Consider the following 23,583-nt stretch of genomic DNA (forward strand, 5'->3'; position numbering starts at 1 on the left):
CTCAGTAACAAACGGCTTCTGTGGGAGTAGGGTCTAGGCCGTCAGTTTTAGGCCCAATCACTCGGATGCTCTCTGGTTCGTCTGAGCTAGTCTTTCAGGAATGGGGGACCTCACAGTGTGACCTGGTCCAGATGGATGCTCTTAGGTGGCTGTAAGACACGTTTGGAGAAGATACAGAAACCCAGAGTTGACACACTCAGGAAAAGCAGAGCAGAACGCACCATGGTCAGTGGGGAGGGGGAGGCGTTTAAAACCACGGGACTAGGAAGAGCCATTTGCAAGCCCCTGAACTTGCTACCTTACTGCAGTAGGAGTTGCCCAGCTCCCTTTGGTTCAGGTTCTGGTTAATGGGCTTTCCTTGACCTTGGCAGTCACAGTGACAAGTTGCAGGTGAAGGAAGCCCAGAATGCATCCTGGCCCTGGGGCATTGCTGTACTGTATGTATGGGGGGGAGGGCGGTGGACAGGGTCCCATGGCAGTGGGAGGTAAGGCATTGCTGACCCCGTCAAGGTGAGAGGTTTGTCTCTCTCGCTCCTCCTCATGGCATGGCCAGGGTGGCACAGTGCTGTCCCAAAGCATCACCTTCGGGGCCCAGATCCAGCCTCAGAGGAGACAGCCCCATTCTGCAGTGCTCTGTCCCAAAGCCTCCAGAGGCTTTATACTGGGGACTGCGGAGTCTGAGGTGACCTTCTGTCAAAGGTCCAGTTGGAATGGGTCCCTGAGAGTCTCCCAAGGAGATTTACCAAGACGAGGTGTGACTGTGTGGATCAGGAGTTGGTTATGGCCTGGGGCGGGGTGGTGGTGGTGGTGGTGGTGACCTTCCGTCATATGCTGAAGACCAAGTCATGGAGATTAGGACTGGATGACACTTCTTGTCTGTCCATTCTTGCTCTCCTGTCCCCTAGGCCTGTGGACACACCTACTGGGATGTCCTCTGGATTGGTGTGCTGTCTGCAGCATCTGGGAAGTAGAGTACTGGTGTACAGGGCAAAGGAGCCCACTGACTGCTATCTTAGCACTGGGCTCCCGTCAAAGGAGCTAAGCCAGAAAGGGCAGGCTGACCCAGCTGGGTAGGATGCGGTGTTCATATCAGGACAGGGGCTAGCATCTTTTTTTTTTTTTTTCTGGAGACTTCTAAAGATTAGGCTAGAGTCTTCTGGGATGGGTTGTAGGCTCTTCAGCCCATGGGAGGGGTGGCAGAGATGTCTCTGGTGACCCCTACTTTATTCCCCCATTCCAGCATGATGTGGTGGGAGAAGCGCCTCACCATCTGGTACCAGAGCGGAGGGTTTACATCAGCAGCAGAGCAGGCTTGGGGACCACAGAACTCGACGAGCCATCACAATCCCCAACATTTGTGCTTCCACAGACAAAATGTTTATTCACTCAAAAAAGACTTATTGAAGACTAGCACATGCCAAGGAACCCTGATGGCATAATGGTTAAATGCTCAGCTGCTAACTGAAAAGTGGGCAGTTAGAACCTACCCAGCAGCTCAGTGGGAGAAAGACCTGGTGATCTGCTTCCGTAAAGATTACAACCTGATGAAGCTCTACCATCACATGGGGTTGTTAAGAGTTGAAATCGACTCCCTGGCCCCTAACACCATCACCATGTGCCAAGCACCTAGAATACAATGATGAGTGACACAGACCTAATGCTTGTACTCACAGACCCGCAGTCTAATGGGGACCACAGAAAAGTAAACTGCTGGTGGCAACTCAGTGCTGTGCTAGTGATACGTACAGGGCGAGTGTGGGGAGGGGCACCAACCCGAACTTGGGAAGGGCGAGGCCTCCAGAGGAGGTGATGCCGGAGCTAAGACTTGGAGGCAGGAGGAGTGGACCTGACAAGGGGTGGAAGGAAGTGTATCCCAGGCAGAGGGAATGGCACATGCCAAGGCCCAGAGCTTGGAAGCTGGAGCCCTGAGGGCCAAGGGGACTGTCTGGGGAGGGCGGCAGCTACCAGATCACAACCCAACAACCTGGCTGAAGAGCTGGAACTTTAAGCTAAGTGCCATGGGGTGCCTGTTGAAAGGTTTTAAGCCCAGGCTCTGATCTGGCCTTTAGAATGGTTTCTCTGGCTGCAGTGGAGAATGGTTAGATGGTGGCAAGAGTGGATGCGGGGAGACCAGAGAGAGGCTGCTGCAGTGATTTACGTGCCCTAGTGTGGACCCCAGAGGGAAGCAGCAGCAAGAGGGAGACAGAAATGATAGCCTTGAGAGATAGGCAGTAAAAGTGACAAGGCCTGGCGATTAGTTGGATTTTTGGGGGGGCAGAAGGAGCCTCCTTGCCACTCACCCAGCACGGCATCCCTCACCCTGGCTGGACAGGTAGGTAGATGACAAATTTTTTGCACTAAATGGATGGACAAGTGTATTTTCTGGTCTCAGGGCTCATGGGCAGGAGATGGGCAGAGACCAAAACCCAAGCCAAATCCATTGCCTTTGAGTCGATTGCAACTCACAGTAGTGACCCTATAGGGAAGAGTAGAACTGCCCCATAGGGTTTCTAAGCCTGTAAATCTTTATAGAAGCAGACTGCCACATCTTTCTTTCACGGAGGGGCTGGTGAGTTCGAACCACCAACCTCTTGGATAGCAGTCGAGCACTCCCTTAACCACTGCTCCACCAAGACTGGGCAGAGACCAACATGGTGTAATTAAATCTTTTCTTTTGTTTGTATTGAGCCTCATAGTTTGCAAAACGCTTTCACATACATTACCTAGGTTCCTCCTGACCCCAAATGTGCGCTGTACCTGAAATTGCACCATTAGCTTTGGACTGCAGTGTGGGTGGGAAGAGCGTGGGTTGGGAAGCTGGAGGGCCTGGGCTGATTCCCACTCTGCATTTGCTATCTATGTGAGCCTTGGGCAGTCATTTAAATTGTCCAAGCCTTGGTTTTCTCATCTGCAAAATGAAGCTAATGCCTATTTTATGGATTTGCTGTGAGGATTAAATAAAGGCATGTGTATAATCAATTTTTTATGGAATCCAGACTTTCTGGAGCCAGTGGAGGCTGGGTGAACCCCCCTGAAACAACTGCCCTGAGATAATCTTTAAACCTTAAACCAAAAATATCCCCTGAAGTTTTCTTTAAACCAAACAATATTTTAGCTTATTAGTAAAGAATGCCTGCCTTGACCATTGTGCTTTAAAAAAAAAAAACTATCTGTATGGAATCATATTGACAACTGCTACTCCAAAGGTTAGATAGGAAGCTTAGAGGGCAGTGAGTTTATGTTAATGGTGGAGGAATAATTTAGAAAATGAGGGTGAAAATGGTGGCACGACTTGAAGAATGTGATCAGTGTCACTAAGTTGTACACATAGAAGTTGTTGAATAGTATGTTTTGCTGTGTATATTTTCAACAACAATAAATACTAAATAAAAGAAGGAAAAAAGCACCTATGTAAAGGCCACCAGGGTTTCCTAAAGGCATTCAGGTTGTTTCTGGAGCAGAGTAGGTGCTTGACAAGAAATTAGTTGAATCTGGGTCTTCAGGAGTCCCTGAGCTAAAGGCAGGACCCCAAGAAGAGTATCCACCTGGCTGAAAGCCTAGGGCACAGGCCAGTGATCTGGGCAGGGGAGTTGGTGTATCAGGGAGGAAGGAGTGGGCTGCCCCCCGAGCCGTGTGGACTTGGTGGACAAGCTTCTCCCAGTTTTGCTCTTGACTGGCCTGGCAGCGGCATTCAATAATCTGCAGAAAGCAAGAAGGAAGCCAGATTAAATAAATGCCACTTTGGACGCAAAACTATTGGCATTGCAATGGTCTCTTCTTAAAACATTCAGCAAAGATTGGGAGGCTATCGATTTGGCCATCTTGTTTCTGCTGAATTTAACTACAGCAGTGGAGAGGGACTATTGCGTCTCCTTAAACTGACAAAAAGAATAACAATGCCCCACCGGGCATGCCTCAGCTAGGCTCTCCTGACTGAAGCTGTCCATCTGGAACTCTGCCTCATGGCCCTAGAGACTCCCAAACAGCTGAGGGCCAAAGCCACCCAGGGCTTACCTGGGCCTGCCCCATTTCCCTTTGGTGTCCCTTAAGGTAGAGCAGGCAGGGGAACAAGTAGAGCAAGGCCACACAGGGGGCTGTGACTGCAGCTGCATCTTGCCATGTTATGGATTGAATTGTATCCCTCTCAAAATATCTGTTGAAATCCTAACCCCCTATACCTGTGGATATAATCCTATTTGGAAATAGGGTTTTCCTTATGATGTTAATGAGGCCATGTCAGTGTAGGCTAGGTCCTAAACCTAATCGCTTCTGAGTTATAAAAAGAGTAGGTTAGACACAAAACAAGCACAATGGGGTTTAGGTGGTGGGACTAGATACCACATGATGATCTCCAAGGAACTGAGGAATGCCAGGGCTATAGAAACGGAGACAGGCATCTTCTCCCAGAGTTGACAGAAAGCCTTCCCCTACAGCCAGTGCTCTGAATTTGGACTTCCAACCCCATGAACAGGGAGAAAATAAATTTGTTCTTTAAAGCCACATACTTGTGGTATTTGTGTTACAGAATCACTAGCCAGCTAAGGCACCATTGAACCTGCTGCCTGGAGATTTATCTTCTGGTGGCTGCAGAGAGGGCCACCATCAGAGTCCTGGGAACTGTCCAGAGCAGGGCTGACCCAACAAGTGGACAAGGCTGGCAGCAAGCTAGGTTCTGTAATTTAGTGGCTTCAGAAAGCTCCTTTTCCTCCTTCTCCCACCCTCACCCAATCTCCGCCAATGACTCCTCAAAATCCCAATATATTCTCAATATCATCTTTTTTTTTTTTTTGTTAAGAGACTCCAGTTACTGAAAGGATTCACTCTCCTGATTTACTGTCAGTAACTCAAGGAGAGCATGCTGAGCTTGATCTCGGGCTCCCAACGCAGGGCTCTCCAAAGTAGAATTAGGGATTCATAAACTATTTGCAGTATTTTTTAAAGTCTAATGGAGATTGTTCCCATCCTCTCAGAGTATGCAGGCTCGTGGGGACACTGACCCTCTCGACTCCGGCTGGATTTGTTGCGTTCTCCGTGCAGTGACGTTGCTTCCACTTCTCTGGTGGGAAGGGCTAGATTCAAGCTCTCCTCACTTTACTCTTTATCCTGGCCTGATCCAAAGGACCCCACCTGGGACCCCTGCAGTGCCCTCTCCTCTTTCTGTACAAGGGATTGCCAGGCAGGGTGTCAGCTGGCAGCAGAAGCAGGAGGAAAACAAGGTAGGTGCTTCCTGTGTATTTGTTTTCAAGAAGAAAATAAGTGGAATGGTCTTGGCTCTTTGGCCCCTGTGCCTCCCCTCCTCTGGCAGCCTCCCTATTCTCAGTTGTTGAGAAGGAGTGGTGACCAGGCCCCCAGCTCTAAGCAGCACCCCCAGAGGCAGCAAATGACAGCCCAGCCTTCGGGGCTGACATGAGGCATTGGTGCCTGCTGGGAAGTAGTGGCAGGTGACAGACCAGCCAGCAGCTGCCATGGGGAACGGCTTCGGCAAAAGCTTCGTGCTCTCTGCCTGCCTGACAAGGCCCTTGCCAGCAGCCGGGGCTGTTTAGACAGCAGTCGCGGACCATTGAGAGCATTGCCTGTCTGCAGCAGGGACAGGCCTGGCGTGATGCTCGTCCTTCCTCAGGTACAGCATGTGCTGGTGCGTACACAAGCACACACACTCACGCTCACTGTGACTGACAGCTAGAGTGAGTAGATGTCAGTCCAAGGGCACCCATGCCCGTAGCCGTGCCCTAGCCTGGTTCCATTCCTGTCTAATGCCCATATAATCAAAGGGCTGCTGCTCTGATGGTGCAGTGAATAATCTAGACCCAAGAGGCCCCAGGAGTCACAGGAGAGTGGGACAGGAGCTGGTGTCTCTTCTGCAAGGGGGGGTCCCCGCTGGGGGACTTTCTCAGGTAGATCTGTCTGCTTACACAGCTAGTGACCAGGCCCCCTTTGGGTTCACTCTGGATGAGTGGCCCGGTTCCCAGCCTGCCTCCCCGACTCCCCCATCTCTCTGTCTTGGAGCCCTCTTGGGCTCAGCTTACCCAGGCACTCTTCAGGCTCCCCCACTGACACCACCCCACCTCGAGCAAGTTTTCTAGACAGGGCAGTGAATTAAATAGAACGAATGTCCTATGTCATAAAGGACAAAGCACTTCTGTTTAGCTCTGCACAGGGCCCCCTGGTGTACTCACAGTCAGCAAAGCTTCCACTCTTTTTGCACTGGATGAAAAAGGGTCCCAGCTCGATATTCGGGGATGAGGACAAATCAGATGGGCCAAGTGGAGAAACCCTACCCCTCTGCAGTGAGATAGTTTGGGGGTCCAGCATGTGTTGCAGCTGATGCCCAGCCCCCTTGCTTCTGGCTTCTCCCCAAATCCTGCATCTGCTGCAGCCAGACAGAGGGAGATGCCCGCAGCAGGGAAGAGCTAACTGCAGGTTTATTAACACAGGCAGTGTGTGCATCACAGTAGGTGGGGGGGGTGCGGTACAGATATTGACTAATCAAAGGCAGAAAGCTTTCAGAGGAACACAATCAAGCAGAGACATTTGAGCCTGGCTCTGCCTTGCAGCCGGGAGCTAGTGACACTCACAGGCAGGAGAGATCAGCTCACACAAATCAAGGATTTGCTGACGAAGTGAGTTGACAAAAGAAGGGGAGGCAGGGCCCTAGTCACTGTGGCCAATAGGTTTACTGATCATGGAGGGGATGCCTTTAGCAGGGTTAACATAGCAGGACGCAAGGCACTTAAGGACCTGCTGGCCAGCCTGGGATTTCCCTGCTGAGTACAGACAGAGCCACAGAAGGTAGAGCTACATACAATTCCTTTATTATCACGGCTCCTAGCACAGGAAGCAGGGCTCACACTGAGTTTGGTTAAGGAGAGGGGTGTGTTTACAACTGGAGCGATTCTCTATACTGTAGGTTAAGGTGATTTCGTGGAGCTGAAAATGGACTCTATGGCACCCAACAACAACAAAGTCAACTTCTCTGTTTCTAGAAATTGTTACGACCCATAGACAGGGTTAGCTGGTTCCAGGAGCCCATCTGGCGTGGAATTAATTCTCAGCGGCACTTGAAGAAGGGTGTCTTGGGTGCATAAGCAAGAGGGGAAGGGGCCAGTTTCCCAGGCACCTGTCTTCTTTGGGGAGGGGAAGGGGGCCACACACAGGCTCTGAGCCATGGGAGGAGGACAGGGCTGGGTATATTGGTGCTGAAATAGAAAACAGGAGCAACAAGGATTTAGAGGGGCTCTCCCCAGGCACAGAGAAGGTGATGGGGAAACAGGGTTTGGCGTGTATGTAACTTGCCCCATTCCAGGAAGAGGACCCACACACCCGGTCTCCCAGCCAAGGCCACAGTCCCACTGGGAGGGCCTTCCAGGGTGGGGCAGGCACTGCAGGAATGAGCAGCACTGGAGGCAGCCTGGCTGCTTATGAACTGGGGACAATGGCGATGCTTCCTCCACCTGCTCCTGATGAGTCCGGTGGGGACAGTCTTAGACTGTTCAAGTGGGACTTGAGCTGGACCTCCCGAGGGATGTTTGAGCTCCGAGGGCTGTGAGATAGAAAGGAAGAAAGTGAAGTGTGCTCTTTTGTGGTGTTGCCTAAAGCACTGGTTTTCCAAGTGTGGATCCAGGACCTGCAGCAGCAGTGCCGCCTGGGGACTTATTGGAAATGCAAATACTTGGCCCCACCCCTACTGATTAGAAACTCTGGGGGTGGGGCCCCTAATCTGTGTTTTAAACATCACCGTTAGGCGATTCTGATGCACACTCAAGTTTGAGAACTACCTACTGGTTTAAGGATTGGGTGGTGTAATAACCGAAAAGCTGGTGGTGGGAACCTACCCAGAGAGGTGCCTCATAAGAAAGGCCTGGTGATATGTCTCTGAAACATCACAGCCTTGAAAATCCAAGGGAGTGAGGGTCTACTCTGACACACGTGGGGTTGCTATGAGTTGGAGCTGACTGGACGGCGACTGGTCTGTTTTTTTTTTTCGTTCGTTTGATCACTATCATTCTCGGCTGATGTGAGCGTCCCCCAGAGGTGATACAAAAGGCTGGTTTTCTCCTCCCTTCCTCTTCTCCTCCCTTCTCCTCCCCAGGCCCAAAACCTGTTGCTGTCAAGTTGATTCTGACTCATGGCAACACTATAGGACAGAGTAGAGCTGCCCCATAGGGTTTTCAAGGGACAGCTGGTGGATTTGAACAGTCAACCTTTTGGTTAGCAGCCAAGTTCTTAACCACTATGTCCCAAATGGTCAGTAAGTAGAGAATGTTTTCAAGGCTGACAGCAGGGTGAATGGTGACAAAGACTCTGTTCCAATTCACTTCCCCTACCTCCAAACCCTGGCCCTTCCAGATCTAAACACTGTGCACAGGGGTGGGCAGGCTGATGAGATTCTAGACTACGTGCTCCCAAGACAAAAACCACACTGTTTCGATCCCAGCATCCAGCAACAGCAGTGCTCAGTACAGGTGAGGGAATGAAAGCAGCAAAAGGCTTCACCTGAAGGGGAGGTGGTGGCTCTGTGGGTTCATGGGGCAGGGAAAGGTACTTCCCGTGCCCTTGCCACCCTGTGCCCCAGATGACTTCCATGCGGCATGAGATTCTACCCCACGGTTGAGGACTCTGAGAGCTGAGGGACGGTCCCCCACTCACTTGGGCAGCTCTGAGCAGGGGTGGTGTCAGCACTGGCAACTGAGATGGTGGGCTGGGCTGTTTCCATGAGCTACGGTCCCTCAGGCACTTGGCTGCCTGAGCCACTCTGCCAGGAGCCTGGCTGTCAGCCTGAAATAAGCCATACTTCTCTGCTGACTGCAGCCACGCTGGGCAGCTGGAGCCTCGACCCTGATGGATGGCTCAGTGCAACCTGGGAGGGGGTGTGAGGTGGCCCCCTGAGGGACACTTTGTTCCTGAATGTCAGCCTGACAGCTTATTACACAGAGATAGAGAAGGGGAGGCTGGGGGGAAGGCTGCTGGTCTCCTTTTGGTTTTTTCTGCTGGGGGTGGCATGGCAAAAGCCATTACTACTGACTAGAAAGTCTTAACTTCTCTGAGCTTTGATATTAACCTATAAAATGGGGGAAAATAACACCCTTTTATTGCCATAATATGAGCTAATGCACTTATGGTGACTAACACTTCCTGTCCAAGCATATAGTTGTCCCTCAGCAAACACAAGTAGTTCCCTGGACACGCTCCCCAAATGGCTATGCTGAGGGGCCCCTGAAGTTGGGGCTTGACTGGGGAGAGGGGCAGGGAGAAAAAGAATGATAGCAAACATTTGAAACAATCCTTCATCCCCTCACCAAAGGCTGAGTTTTATCTCCCCCTCCCGTAAGCACTCACCATCTAGGAGGCTTGGGGATGTACCATTCTCTCTTGGGGTGTCTGTGAGCTGAGGGGAGGGGAAGGGGAAGAGCTGCTTGATGCGTTCTGGATGGGGACGTGCTCTCCCGACCTGTGTGGGGTTCGAGGCTCCTGATGTGTCTATAAAATGCCGGCTTCTTTTCTGGACCTGGATGTACAGGAGTCTTCTGCCTACACAGGACTGACAGTGACTTTCAACAGGAATGTCCTCTGTCCCTGAGGACCTGGGGAAGAGCTGGAGAAGAGCTGGTCCTGGTGCAGGCCTGCATCTCGCTGGTAGGAGGGGCGCACCCACTGGGGACCTCCTCGGCTCCAGACCCCAGCCCTTTTGTGTCCCTTAGCAATGACTGGCCACATCTGGGCCTCTCCTTCTTCCAGCCCTGTCCTATCTCCCAGGCTACTGGCATCAACGAGGCAGTCATGTTTCCAAAAAGTTCTGGGCTATTCTGTCACACTCTGTGGCTTGGATCAGCCATCCCCCCAGTGGCCGTCCGAGCTGGATGATGCCCAGGACAGGAATCACAGTTAATCCTGCCGGCAGTCAGGCCAGCCTAATCCAACACGTGGGGCTGGGGGCAGAGGAGTCAGGCTCTCCTGGACACTACCCCACACCGAGGCTGTGAAATCGATGCCTGCAGATTTTTATTTCTTCTAGTTACCGCCTAGTTAATTCCAACTCACGGCAACCCCATGTTTCACAGTAGAACTGCACTCCATAGGGTTTTCAATGGCTGTGATCTTTCGAAGTAGATCACCAGGCCTTTCTTCCGAGGTGCCTCTGGACGGACTTGAACCTCCAATTTTTTGGTCAGTAGCCAAGTGCTTAACAGTTTGCATCTCCTAGGAACTCTTTCAGAGTTTGATTTTTGGCCTATCACACTCTCCCATCTCCACGAGCCTGGCTGACCTCAGTGAAGAACTCAGGGACCCACCAGAGCAGACCCGTGAAGGCCACAGCACTCCTAGGCCACAGCCCCTTGAGGCACCTGGGCAGGAAGAACAGGTTCTCTAGCCCAGCAGTTGGCTCTCTCTTCAGCCCTCACTCTGCAAGACTTCTCAGTCTGATCAAGCCCTTCAGGGAGCTTGGGAGTCACGCTCATTTTCGGATTATCTGCATGAACCCCGGAAAGCTGGAGGGTAGCAAAGATAACCATAAAACCATTTCTTTTGGCCTTGGTGCAGTCTGTGGTCGCTGGGAGAGCTGGTCTCCCTTCTTCATGACTTTTGTACTGGCAACCTCTCCAAGCAGAGGAGACAAAGCAGGCCAGGCTCTAAGAAGCCCTTAGGGAATTCCCAGAGTAGAGGAGGCTTTCCTCCCCGAGAGCCCGGCCTTCCTCCTGTTCATGTGGGTAATGCCTGTTCTGAGGATGCACAGTTTTCGCCCAGTTCACACCTATGCTGGGGACAGGCAGTGAGTGACCTGGGGCGGGAGAGGACACCCAGGACTGACCCAGGTCACAAGAACTGTGCTCATCAGACTGTGAACTGGATCAAGTGGGAAGCAAACTTTGGCCTTTCTTGGCCAGGGTCTTAGCCTTTTCATGTGGGGGGAAGGACAAGGCCAGGGTCTCCCAGGACCTGGGAGGTGTGAAAGCTGGGTATGGGCTTGCAACCCGCTCATAACAGACATCTGGAGGAGCCCGAAGGTTGCCTTATGAGTTGATACGTGTTCGTTAGAAAACTGCCAGCATCTATACTATATTTTCTAGAAGGATTTTCCTTTTGTTCTCCCTTAGTATGTGAGAGGATTCCTTGGGTAGTGCAAACAGCTAATGTGCTTGGCTGCTAACCGAAAGGTTGAAGGTCTGAGTCCACCCAGAGGCACCTTGGAAGAAAGGCCTGGTGATGGACTTCTGAAAAATCAGCTATTGAAAACCCTGTGGGGCACAGTTCTACTTTGATAAACACAGGGTCATCGAGAGTCAGGACTGACCTGAGAGCAAATGGTTGAAAATTCGCTGCCTAATTCAGTGGTGCAAGAGAGAACCAATTGGAGGGATCGCATTCACTCCGGAGCTGGTGAGAATAGGAGCACAGGAGGCCCCCTAGGAGGCAGCGTGGGTGACCATGTGGTCAGGATGAGAGGACCTCGGAAAGTGAGATCCAGGACAGAGTGCCCCTCTACTCAGAGCTTCACCTCCCCTGTGGCTCCAGCTTTTCAGGGTCTGTGATTTGGTCTCATTGAGATTTTTACACCCATCAACATGTAAGAGCTGAAGATGGTTTCAAAATCTGGCATTCCTGAGAACGAGGCCACGCAGCAGTGGATCCCCAGGGGACATGGTAGTAATCTACTGTACTGCTACACTGGAGGCTGGGGCTTGGGGCCATACCCCCCAGTTGGACCCTTCCAAGAAAAGCCTCGAGGCGGGAGGGCAGGGCTCTGTTCCCAGTGCAGCAGGTAGGGGGGTAGCCAACTCTCTCCTACACTGTTTGCTGCCCATCTGCCCTGGCAGACCCCTCCAGCCTGCAGCCCAACCCCAGCTCCTGGGCAGCCTCACCTCGGGACTCCACTCCCAGATCCAGGAAGGAACAGGGCTGTCAGGACACTGCTCTCTAGGTGAGGGGGCTTTCGGCAAAGGTGGCAGATCAAAGCCGCTAGGACTTTGGGAGAAGAGCCAGTTCTAAGTGCCCTGCCCTGATACATTTCCCAGAGAGGAGAGCAAAGCTCGCAGAGCCTGCGGAAAAGGTGGATAGCGTGAAGGCTCCTCCGCACCGGTGGGGCAGCCTCCCCTAAGAAGAAAATCTAACACTGGAAGCAGGAGTCCCAGAAGGACTGAGGGGTTCAGCCCTTGATTCCAAGTACTGCCAGAGAGAGCAGAGAGGCCAGCTATCACCTTCTAAGTCCACGGGAGCCTGGCAGGGCTCTGGCTGTCGTCTTCTGGCAGGGTCTCCATTCCCGGCCCGGGGGTTCTGACATTGAGTGCTCAGCAGTGGAGAGAGGGGCCAAGGGTCCCCAGCCTGAGTGGGAACAGCGGGGCTGTGTGTGGTCTCAGGCACTTTGTGGGTTCCCAGGGGCTGGGCACAGAGTTAGTGGAGTCTAGGGCCCTCCCTATTAGAGCTGATGCCGCTCTGCTGGCCTGGGAGAGAGATCTGGGAGAGACATCTGTCCTTGGAGGGGCAGTAGCAGGGGATGGGGGCGGCCATTAGTAAAAATGCAGCTGGAGTCTCCGGTGCAAGCAGCAGGTGAGCACCATCCCGCAGATCTGTCAGGTGGAGAGAGAGGACCAAAGAGCTATCAGGACCCCCTTAGGCTGCTGGCCCGGCAGCACCCTAGAGCCATGCTACTCACACTTCAGTGCACGCCAACCTCTACCCGCAGACCTTGTTACAGGGCAGGTTCCCACTCAGTTGGTGTGGGGTGGGGCCTGGGACTCTGCTCACCTAACAAGCACCCAGGTGGTGCGGGCCCAGCCACCACACTGTGAGAAACCACAGTCTGAGAGCAGTGCTTCTCACATTTCAATGTGCACCCATCACCTGGGGACCTTGTTAAAGGGCAGATTCTGATTCGTAGGCCTGCCTGGGTGTGTGCCTGAGACTCTGCATTTCTAACAAGCTCCCAGTCGATGCTGGTGGTCTGTGGTCCTAGATCTTCTTCTGTGATGACCAATTTAATTAGGTCCCTAGGGGCAATGTTCCCACTCCTTCATTAGACCTGTCTGAAGCAGTCTTCTCTGGGAGAGAGTGTGTCTGCATCTTACTGCCTCAGATCCCAGGGCAAAACCAAGGTCCATAGTCCATTCTCTGGCTGATCTGCAGAAGCCGTGGGGAAACTGAGGCTCTGAGAGGGGCAACTAGAGCCGTCACCAGCCCATCCTGTAAACCAGCTTGGAACGGGGAACCAAGCCCAAGCCCTAGGCACTCTTCCTCACAGCCCTCTTTCAAATCTAAGAACTGAGCAAGAAGGGGCCAGCAGCACCTGTCCAAACACCTATGCAGTCTTGGGAAAATTACTTTTCCCCCTGGGGGGGTCTCATGTTTCCCATTTCTAAAATGCAGAGAACCTTTATTCTCCACCTTGCTCTTTATTTGTCCTCCTCCTTCCTCTCCTCCCTCCCACCCAAGGAGAGGAGACGTGCCAGGTCTCTGGAGAGAAGACCAAGGAGCCCATGACTGTGGTCATGATCCCCATCATGACGGTGATAGGCCATTGGCTCTCGACTGCCCACAGGACAGGGGGCACTGGTGTTAGGGAAGGGGGAGAGGGGATGAGGGCAGATTTTCCAAGTACAGGAAACAACGCCCCAACTTCTCAAATGGCTGCCGCTCGTCTGGTAGTACCAGAGCAACTCTGGATGCACACGAACAGCTTGAACCCACACCATTTTGCGGAGGTGGACGGGCTGATGAAGGTGCTCCGGAGCTAGAGAGCACTTGGTTTCTCCTGACAAGGCTAGCTTAAGGAGGTTGCATAGGATGAGCCCATCTTCCTCTGCCTTCCTCACTCCTGTCCATCCACCAACTTGGGATGAGAGGTGAGGACAGTGGAGACCTGTGAAAGCGGTTTTCAGCTTCCAGTGCTGGTACTAAGAGTGGTGTTAATCCACCTCAGAGACTCAGAGTCACAAGCTGGAAGGTGGCTTAGGAGGTTATCTCATCTCCCACTAGCTTTAAGCAGGTGGCTGTCACAGCCTTCCACCCATGTGACATGCAGCACGCCCTTTCCTTGTCCCCACCTCACGGTTTGATGACATCCTGTGAAGTTATCTGGATGTTTCTGATCCTTGCTAAGGGAAAGCCAAGGAGGGAGCTGTTGGGCCAGGACAGACTTGGCTGTAATGACTGTGTCCATATTTCCTAGACTGTACATCTCATGCCGGGGAGCACTGGCAGGGCCGACTGCCCCAGCATGTGCACTTTTGTATGAGATGTGTCCCAGGGTACCTCCAGGGAGGATGTTCTCACCAATGTGTGCGCATACGACACATATACATGTGCGTATACATGTGCAGAGGGGTAAAGAATAATCTCATCAGTGTATGTGGACATGTGCTCACATACACACTGGGTGCACACACACCCCACACTGATGCATGCAGAAAGGTAAGGGATAGTCTCATTGATGTGCGTGCACATGTACACACACCCACATATACAAACGTGTGCACACACACCATCTGATTCATGCAGAGGTAAGAGATGCTCTCACAATGTGTATGTACATGTACACACATTCACATACACAAACATGCACACACACCATTCTGATTCACGCAGAGAAGTAAAGGACACTAACCCACCAGATCCTGAGTAAGTATCAGCATCTTCCTCCCAGCAGAGGACTCAGAAAAACCAGAGAGCCTGGACACACAGCCAGCACGGGGGTGAGCAGAGACACACGTAACAAGTGAACTGCAGGAGCCGGAGACCACTGGGGAGTGGCCCTGGGACAGGCTGCTGGAGCCCAGCCTGCCTGGACACAGCCCTTGGGACATACAGAGGATATTTTAACAGGACAGCTGCCATGCCTTTAGCTTTTTACAGGTTTTCTGAGCCAGCACCTAGCTGTCATCAGAGAGCATTAAGGAAGGGCCAGGGCTCTGGGAAGTCGTTCCAAACTTCTTTTGGTTTCCCTTTTAATGGCCAGCAGATCCCAATTGTGGCTGTCTGGTGAGTTGCTCGGGGTCTGAAATATGTTTCCATCCTGTATATGTGGGGATGTTGGGATGGTGGTGCGCTAGCTTCTATTCTGCTTGCACCAATGACTGTGTGATCTTGGGCACAGTTCTATCCCTCCCTGAACCTCAACTTCCCCCTCGATCATGAGGAAAACTTCCCAGGTGAGATTCTTTAGAAGTTAGGATGACAGTCCAAAGGAATCACTACTATTACACTCACCCCCTCCTGGGACCCCCAGTGTTGCTGAATAAGCTAGAAAACCAGCCCCGCCTGCCCCCGGAGCCTTGGCAAGGCCAGGCAGTGTTTTCCACGACCTCAGGATAAAGCCCCCCACTCCACATTGGCCATCCAGGGCTGCTCCCTTACCCTAGTGCTCCTTCCCCTCCTGCCACTTCTGTTCAACTCCTTCAAGTCTTAATTTTACATCACTTCCCTGAAAGCCTTCCCTGACTGCCCATGACTACTTAGTGCCTCGTAGGTGCGTCCCCAAGCCCAGAGCTCACACTGACCCAACCCCTCTGCCTGCAATGTAACTGCCGGGCACTTGTCTGCTCCCTCCCTCAAATGAAAGCGCCCTAGGAGAGGCGACTACCTCCTGCCCACCTGCTGGGGTTGCGTCAGCACTGGGCACAGCATGGCACATGAGGGCACTCAGTACAATGCAGACAGACCACTTGCCCCTAAGCTTTCTCAGCACGGCTCCCGGGACTCCCGGAGCCACTATGTCCTTTATAGATAGAAGTCTCCCAGCCAAAATGTTCTGGAAATTACCTTTCAAAGTTACCTCGAAGTGAAGTGAGTGCCTCTAGAGCCCACCCAAAAAAGGGTAAACTGTAGAGTAGGGTTTGTATGACCTCTAGCACGTGATTCTGCATGGCTGGGCTTGGTGGCCTCAGGTGTGTATGAACAAGGGGGGCTAAGTGGGTCTCAGCCCTGAATGCACATTTGGGTCACCGGGTGGGGGGGCGGTGGGGAGGGTAAAAAAATCCCCATCCACAGGCCTCTTCCCGATGTACACCAGCATCTCAGGAGGTGGGCCTGAGCAGATACTTTTTAAACCTAATGTGTAGCCAGGGCAGAGCAGCACCGGCCTAGATGATCTGTTGTAAGGTCCTTCCAGGCCCACAAATCTATGATTTGGGGGTATACTCGAGACCCCGATTGTCCCCGCCAGTGTAGTGAGTTCCACACGGTGGGACTGAGGAGCCCTCAGGTTCTTGCTGAAGTGAACAACGCACTCCCAGAATGCATAACCTCAGAGTGGAAGGACCGCTGGGCTACTGTGTCTATCAAGGGCAGGAGTTCTCCCAGCATCCCTGCCAGCCCCCAACCTCTGCTCCAACTTGCATCAGCGGCAGGGAGTTTAGTACTCTGAAGGGACTGCTGGTAGGACGATTACAATTGTTGAAATGACCTTGAATCCGTCTCCTTGTAAATCCTACCTACTGTTCCTGTTCTGTCCTCCAGCCTCCCAGAAAAAGTCTGCTCCCCCTCCCATGTGACTGCTATTGGCCGTTTAAAGACAGTGATGGTGTGTCTTCTCCCAAGTAACAGTTCTGCATTCTCTGACCTCTCCCACATTCAATTTCCAGGCCCTCTTAGCCCTTGTTGCTTCCTCTGGGCCAGTGATTCTCAATCCTAGCCGCACATCAGAAAAAAAACCAAACCACACCAGGGCAAACCGGTTGCTGTCAAGTCAATTCTGACTCATGGCAACCCCATGTGTGTCAGAGTAGAGTTGTGCTCCAGAGGGTTTTCAATGGCTGTTATCTTTCAGAAATAGATTGCTAGGTCTTTTTTCCAAGGTGTCTCTGGGTAGCTTTGAACTGCCAACCTGGAATCACTAGGGAGGTTGTATAAATACACTGATGCCTGGGTGCCAACCCAAGACAATTTAATTGTTCTAAGGTATAGCCTGGGCCTTCGGCAGCTTTTAATGCTCATCTGGTGGTCCCAGTGTGCAGCTGAGGTTGAAGATCATGGCCTTGGAGGTTCTCCAGACATCTGGTCCCTCCTGGAAAGTAGGCTGGACCAGAACCTCAACATGGCCTGAGCGGACACCGCCGTGGCAAAATCACTGTGGAAAACGTTGAAGAGACAGGTCTGAGGCTAGAACGCCACAGCCCGCTATTGGAGACCATTTGCCAGGCTGCCATGAATCCACTCATCTATCCTCTTGCAGTTTGCTTATCCAACCCTCCATGATGTCTCCTAAGCATATCAGTGCCTGGTCCACATGTCCACGTGGCAACAAGTGACATGTCAAATATCTGACTGAAGCAAGGGTTCATTATGTTCATTGCATTTTCTGCTTGGTTTTCAGAATGTTCACAAACCAACTGCTGTAACATTCCAGAACAGGGTAGGACATCGGTCTCAAGAAAACTGGTCACTGAGGTATGAGCCTTACCAGAAAATCATAGAATGTTGGAGTGAGAAGATTCCTTAGAGATGGGCTAGACCAACAGTTTTCAAACTGTATTTGAAACACGAAGTGTCGCTCCGGGCTACAGAGAGTAGTGAGGGAAAGGCCCTCAACTAGGCTTGTCTCCAGGCCCCGGCTCCTGCTTCAATCAGTACTGGGCTCCTTCATGAGATTTTCGCTGATAAGAAGAGGCTGCTGTTAAAAAAGGCATGAACACCAAGAGCATGGCCCCGGACACCCTTTTAACTCAGTACTGAGTCACTCCTGAGGTTCGCCATTCAGCCAAAGTTTAGACAGACCCATAAAACAAAACGAGACTAAATGAGCACACTAGCTCAGGCGCAAGGGCAAGAAGACAGGAGGGGACAGGAGAGATGGTAATGGGGAACCCAAGGTCAAGATTGATCAGGAGAGTGTTGACACGTTGTGGGGTTAACAACCAGTGTCACAAAACAATATGTGTATTAGTTGTTTAATGAGAAACTAATTTGCTCTGTAAACCTTCATCTAAAGTACAATTAAAGAAAAAAAAAGGCTTGAAAATGGCAAATCCAGTCCAATCTCTCCATTTTACAGATAAGGAAACTGAGGCTTAGAGAACAAACATGACTTCCCAAGGTCATGACTTCTCAAGCAAGTAAGAGAGAACTATGTCTCAGTTTCAGGCCCTTTGATTTCCTCCAGTTGCTGGGGAGCAGGGAAACATTATGGTAGGTAACATCTTGGGTTCCTATTTTCTGAGCCTTAGGAGGTCTTTGATGTGCTAGGTCTAGGTGTGTGCTGGAAGTACAAGGCATGCTCTGGTTGGGAGGATGGCTGTGATAGTGGGGAGGAGGCCTGGTGTGAGCCCTTTCTCAAGGCTGTTGACCTGGAGGATTTGGGAGGCTTCCCAGTGTGGGCCAGCAGAGGGAGCCCTAACCTGAAGCTTGGCCATCACAGGGCCAGATCAGCAGATGGGAGGGGAAACAATGGGGCAAGGGGCTGCAACACCACAGCCTTGGCCCGGTGAAGCTCTCTCTCAGCGACGCTTGGTGCAATTTCACAGTGAGCCCCGGAGGAACTGAGACTTTTCAAGGTGGAGGGTTGTGAGTGGGGAGGAGGCACCCGTGGGCCTGAGGGTACACCACTCAGTAGCAGGCCTCCCGGGCATTGGATTTATATACTGCAGAAATTATTCCACTGTGACCTTAGGTTCAATCCTCTCCCTGTCCTGAGCCTCAATGCCCTTTTTTTTTTTTCTTTTTTTTCAGCTTCTACAAGCTCTCGAGGCCAGTGGGGTCAGGAAGAAATAGAGTGACCCTGGCCTGGCCCTGTCCATATAGAACAGGCTCCCTCAATGCTCATAGTCAACAGCAGGTTCCACGGAATAGCCCCTTCCCCAGCTCCGACTGGAGAATCCTCCGGGGTTCAGCCTATGAGACAGAGGCCTGCCCTGGAGGTGCGAAAAAGGGACTACACCTAATGTCACCTGCGGCTCCCTGGTCCTGCATGTCAATGGGGGTGAAGAGGAGTAAGCTGGTCTGGCCAGGGAATAAGGAGGGCTTTTCTGACAGACAATATGCCGAAGTAGAGATGATAAAAATAATGATGGTACCATTTACGGAGCCCTAGTGGAGCAGTGGCTAAGCGCTCAGCTGCTCACCGAAAGGTTGGGGTTTCAAACCCACCTAGCGGCTCCACAGGTGAAAGCCCTGGCAATCTGCTCCCATAAGATTACAGCCTAGGAAACCCTGTGGGCCAGTTCTGTTCGGTTACATGGGGTTGCTATGAGTCAGAATCGACTCGACGGTACCTAACACCACAACAATTTATTGAAAACACCTGCTATCTGCTTGGTGCTGAGCTGAGTCTTTTACATATATATCTCTAATCCTCGCAATGAGCCGTCAAACTAGGAGTAATTAGACCCATTTTACAAATGAGTAACTGAGGCTCAGAGATGAAATAACCTGCCCTGGGTCATGCAGCTCATAGGTGGCAGAAGCAAAATGGGTCTCCCTCCAGAGACTGAGAGTGATCTTCCCCATATTCTAGGCTACATCGAGCCCTCCAGGCCCACAGACCAATGTGGGTAGGCAGCATGGTAATCTAAAAGTTTCCCAAGCCAGTCGACATCACCCCCTACTTCTCTTCTGTGTTGGGGTAGGGAGTTCGGAAAGCAAAGGACCAAAAGCCAGGACACTTGGGTTCCAGTTTAGGATATGCCTCTATCAAGCTGCGAGTCACCTTTCTGGGTCTCAGTTTTCTGGTCTGTAAAATGGGGAGAACATGACTACTTGCCTGGCCTGGGTCTCAGGTGGTTGTCAGTATCGGCTAAGAGAAAATATCTGAAAACACTCTGATGTCTACAGGTATCTGGATAAAGACAGCTTCTACTCTGAGGCCTTAGTGCTTGCCAGGTGCTGTAAGTGGGTCACATGCATTGCCTCATTCTTATTTAGACGATTAATGAATTAGGCAATTATCCTCATTTTTTTCAGGTGAGGAAGATAAGGGACAGAGAAGTTAACTACTCAAGGTCACACAGAAGCAGAGCCAGAAATGAACCCAGGTCTTCTGATACCAAAGCCACGGTTCTTCCAGCTGCCATTGAGTCGGCCTCTGACTCATAGCGACACCATTCACAACAGAAGGAGATGCCGCCTGGTGCGGTGCCGTCCCCATGATAGGCCGTTGTGATCCACAGGGCTTTCGCTGGCTGACTTTGGAGGCAGATCACCAGGCCTTTCTTCCTAGTCCATCTGACCTTCCCTGGACTGTGCTTATAGTACTGGGAATGGGGAGGGCTGGCCAGCAATACTTGCTTTCAAACCCCTCAGGGCTGCCAAGCTCCCTCAGGCATGAGAGCCCACCCATAGCTCCTGGTGGGCTCAAGTGGGAGCACCAGACAAGACAGGAGTGTGGACTTCAGGGACCCTCGCTTGCTTGCGTGCTGTGTGTGCCTGAGCCAGTAAGGGTTTCCTCCTGGGGACTCTCCACTCTCCTCCCAGCCCTTGACTGGGGCAACCAGAGAGACTGGCACTGACTTCCTGGGGGGCTGGTGAGGGAGGGGTGTGGAGGAGAGAAGCAGCAGCAAAGGGCATAGCTCATGCTCCCAGCTGAGAGCTGCGTGTACAGAGAGCACATACACTCAGTTCTTCATGCATGCACACACATGCTTAGAAATATACACAAAGGGATGAGTGCACATACATGCACACACATATACACACATGACCAGCACACCTAAACACATACGTGCAAACAATCCAACTGCATATACCCAGGTGCATGCGGATACGCCCATGTACACACATACCACAGCAGACCTGTGCCCACACATACACCCACGTGCACACACATAGAGTGCATGCGCATACCTGAGCCCACACTCATACTCCTCCCAGGTCCCTGTTCTTTACAAGCTCAAGATATCCTACAGGCCCCAGGCATGTTCATGGTTTCTGGGGGAAGAGACTGACCATGTGATCCGCCCTTAGCTGCAGAGGGGAGGGGAGGAGAGGAGAGGGCAGGACAGGGACATGGAAAAGGTCAGTAATTTGAGCTCAGCCAATGGGAGAGGGGGTGGGAACTCTTCCAGACAACCCCCTCTCCTACTCCCCCACCTAACTCACCTGCAGGCAGGCCACCCCGATGCCCACTGCCCCCATGAGGAGCAGGTGGTCGGCCAGGAACTGCTCCAGCTTGGTAATGCATCCTCCCTGCAAGGTAACCTCAGGTTACACTTGTCCTGAGCCCAGGAGCAGGGAGGGAAGGGCTGGCCATGATACCCATTCTGCTGAGGCTGAGGGAATGCCCGAGAATTAAAAGGTCTGGCCCCGGCCGTTGAACTGCTCACGGGTTTATTAGACGGTTCTGGAGGCATGTCATGGTGTCCTAGCTCCTCCCTCGAGGAGCTACTTGTCCCCAGGGCTTCGTAGATAGCTTTGTAGGCCCAGGCAGTGTGGTCGCCCTGGCCAATGTGTTCTGTCCCCACCCCATCTGCCCAAGCCCACCTTCCTGGAGGCTCTGAGTGCTGGGCGGGACCCCCTCGATGGGCCAGCTTGAGCTTGGGTGCTTACCTCCACCTTGTAGATGTTGGAGGGGTGGGCCCGCTGGCCGCAGCGTGCCACCACAGTCTTGCAGCAGCTGTCGGGCACCCGGCGGCCCTCGGCCTCCCGAGACAGGATGTAAGTACTGTGCTGCCAGTCGGCCGAGCTGTTACTGCCGCAGCACTTGAACTGGGGGGAGAGGCAGAGGCTTCGGGTGACAGAGGGCCGGGGTGGGAGGCCTCCAGCCCCTGGGTGATGGGGCTGTTGGGACACATGACTCAAACGCTCATCCACTCCTGATTGGCTCTCCTGGTGACTTTCCCTTCCCCTGTTCTGAGCAGGAGCTGGTCCCTTTGGGGCCTCTCTCTCCAGGCCCAGGGCAGAGGCTGCCTGCAAGACACTTGTCTGATAGCTTTTGTGTAATAGGGCTCCTTAAATGGTACCATATTCATTTTTATCATCTCTACTTGGGCATATTCTCTCTCAAAAAAAGCCCTCCTTATTTCCTGGCCAGACCAGGTTGTTTCAGAGGCGAAGGGACCCCCGCTGTGCAGAGCTGACTGAGCCCTGAGCCTGAGTCTTGGGGAGATGGGGAAGGTGCTTTCTCAATTACACTATGATGTCCCTAGAGCTTGGAACCCACCAACCTATACTTGCTCGACATTCTAAGACCAGGCCTCAAGTCCAGGTAGGGTCTGAGGAGGCCAGTGGAGCAGAGACAATGAGGGGAGGGAAGCAGAATAGGGACCAGAGTGGGCAGGTGAAGCTGCCTCAACTTTTTTAGGAATAGAATCATCAGGATTACAGAGCTGCCAAACAGAACTTTCTGTGATGATGGAAATGTTCTATCTACACTTCCCAATTCAGTAGTCACTAGCCATTCGATGGCACCCAACAAAACACAAAACAAAGTCACGTGGAGGAGCACTGGTGGTGCAATAGTTAAGCGTTCACCTGCTAATTGAAAAGTCCAGAGTTCAAACCCACCAGCTGCTCCATGGGAGAAAGACCTAGTGATCTGCTCCCATAAAGATTACCACAGCCTAGAAAACTCTAGGATGCAGTTCTACTCTGTCCTACAAGGTCACTATGAGTCAGAATCAACTTGACACCACACAACAGTCACAAGAGTCTACTGAGCACTTGAAATGTGGCTAGTGTGACTAAGAAATGAATTTTTAGTTCCATTTAAAATGTCAATAGCCACATGTGGCTAGTGGCTACCGTCCTGGACAGCACAGGTCTGGAGGTCTATTTGCCTACCCCCTGCCTCTGGCCAAGACCGTGGGCCTCCCTGGAAGGATCTGCTGAGACTCTTCGGGGGAAGGAGAGTCCACCTTTCTATCCACAGCATTCTACCTGATGGCTCTCAACTGGAAAGTTCTCTCAGCGGCTTAATGGAGATACTCCTACTAGTTATAGTTCCCTCCTCCAGGGCCTCAGTGCCCAGCTCTCAGAGCAGAGCGGAGGAAGAAGGCAGGCCGTGCAGACGGAAGGAGCCCAGAGAGGAACTTCCTGGCATGGATCCTTGCCAGGAGATGCAGTTCGTCTCCTGGCACCGCCAGCTTCCTTCCCACAGGGGACCCAGGGTGGGAAGGCAGTGGGGGGTGGGGTGTGGAGGAGGTAGTGACGGGGAGGCATGGTGGAGGTGAGGGCGGGGGAGGAGGAAGGAGAGGAGCCAGCACTCAGTGAGCCCTTGTTAGGGGCAGGACTCACTGGTGGGGCTCCCACATATGTGATCGTCTTTAACACTCATAGAACCCTGGGAGGCTATGTGGACTTCATTTTAGAGATGTGGCAACTGAACTCAGAGAGGGTAAATAACTTGCCCAGGGTCACGCAGATGGTGCATGGAGGGCAGAGTCAGAATTTGAACCCAGGTCTGCTTGGCTTGCAAGCACGTGGGCCAGGGGCTTACATCCTGCTGCAGACGGTCCACCGAAGTTGTGATCTCCGTTGCTCTGGGCTGCCCGTAGTTGTTGGTCAGAGTCCGGTTCAAGTGCTGTTTCAGCTCATCACTTAGCTGGGGAGGGTGGAGAGGGGAGGTGGGGTCAGCAGGAAGTCCTTACCCCCACCCCAGAACCCTGGTACCCAGGCCTGCTCCAGAGCCACGTCAGTGAATTCTAGGACACATGATGGCAGAGGTTT

The 23,583-nt window shown here is 52.3% G+C and overlaps 1 protein-coding gene across 6 annotated transcripts in view; it reads right to left on the reverse strand.

The window, feature by feature from the left end:
- Window positions 1-1,247: 1,247 nt before the first annotated feature.
- The window catches only part of TSPAN11 (tetraspanin 11), a 96,904-nt gene continuing 74,568 nt past the window's right edge, over window positions 1,248-23,583 (reverse strand). The window contains exons 5-9 of one of the 6 annotated variants that reach the window (XM_049882205.1): window positions 23,354-23,458; window positions 21,466-21,624; window positions 21,019-21,105; window positions 20,866-20,883; window positions 12,574-17,582 (exon numbers count right to left, since the gene is read on the reverse strand). In XM_049882205.1, the coding sequence (XP_049738162.1) occupies window positions 17,553-17,582; window positions 20,866-20,883; window positions 21,019-21,105; window positions 21,466-21,624; window positions 23,354-23,458 (399 nt within the window). In that variant the 3' untranslated portion in view covers window positions 12,574-17,552. The other 5 variants (XM_049882207.1, XM_049882202.1, XM_049882201.1 and 2 more) reach the window with 5 other exon arrangements.

The sequence above is a fragment of the Elephas maximus genome, chromosome 4 (genome assembly GCF_024166365.1).
Source record: "Elephas maximus indicus isolate mEleMax1 chromosome 4, mEleMax1 primary haplotype, whole genome shotgun sequence".
In the NCBI taxonomy this organism is placed as follows: Eukaryota; Metazoa; Chordata; class Mammalia; order Proboscidea; family Elephantidae; genus Elephas; species Elephas maximus.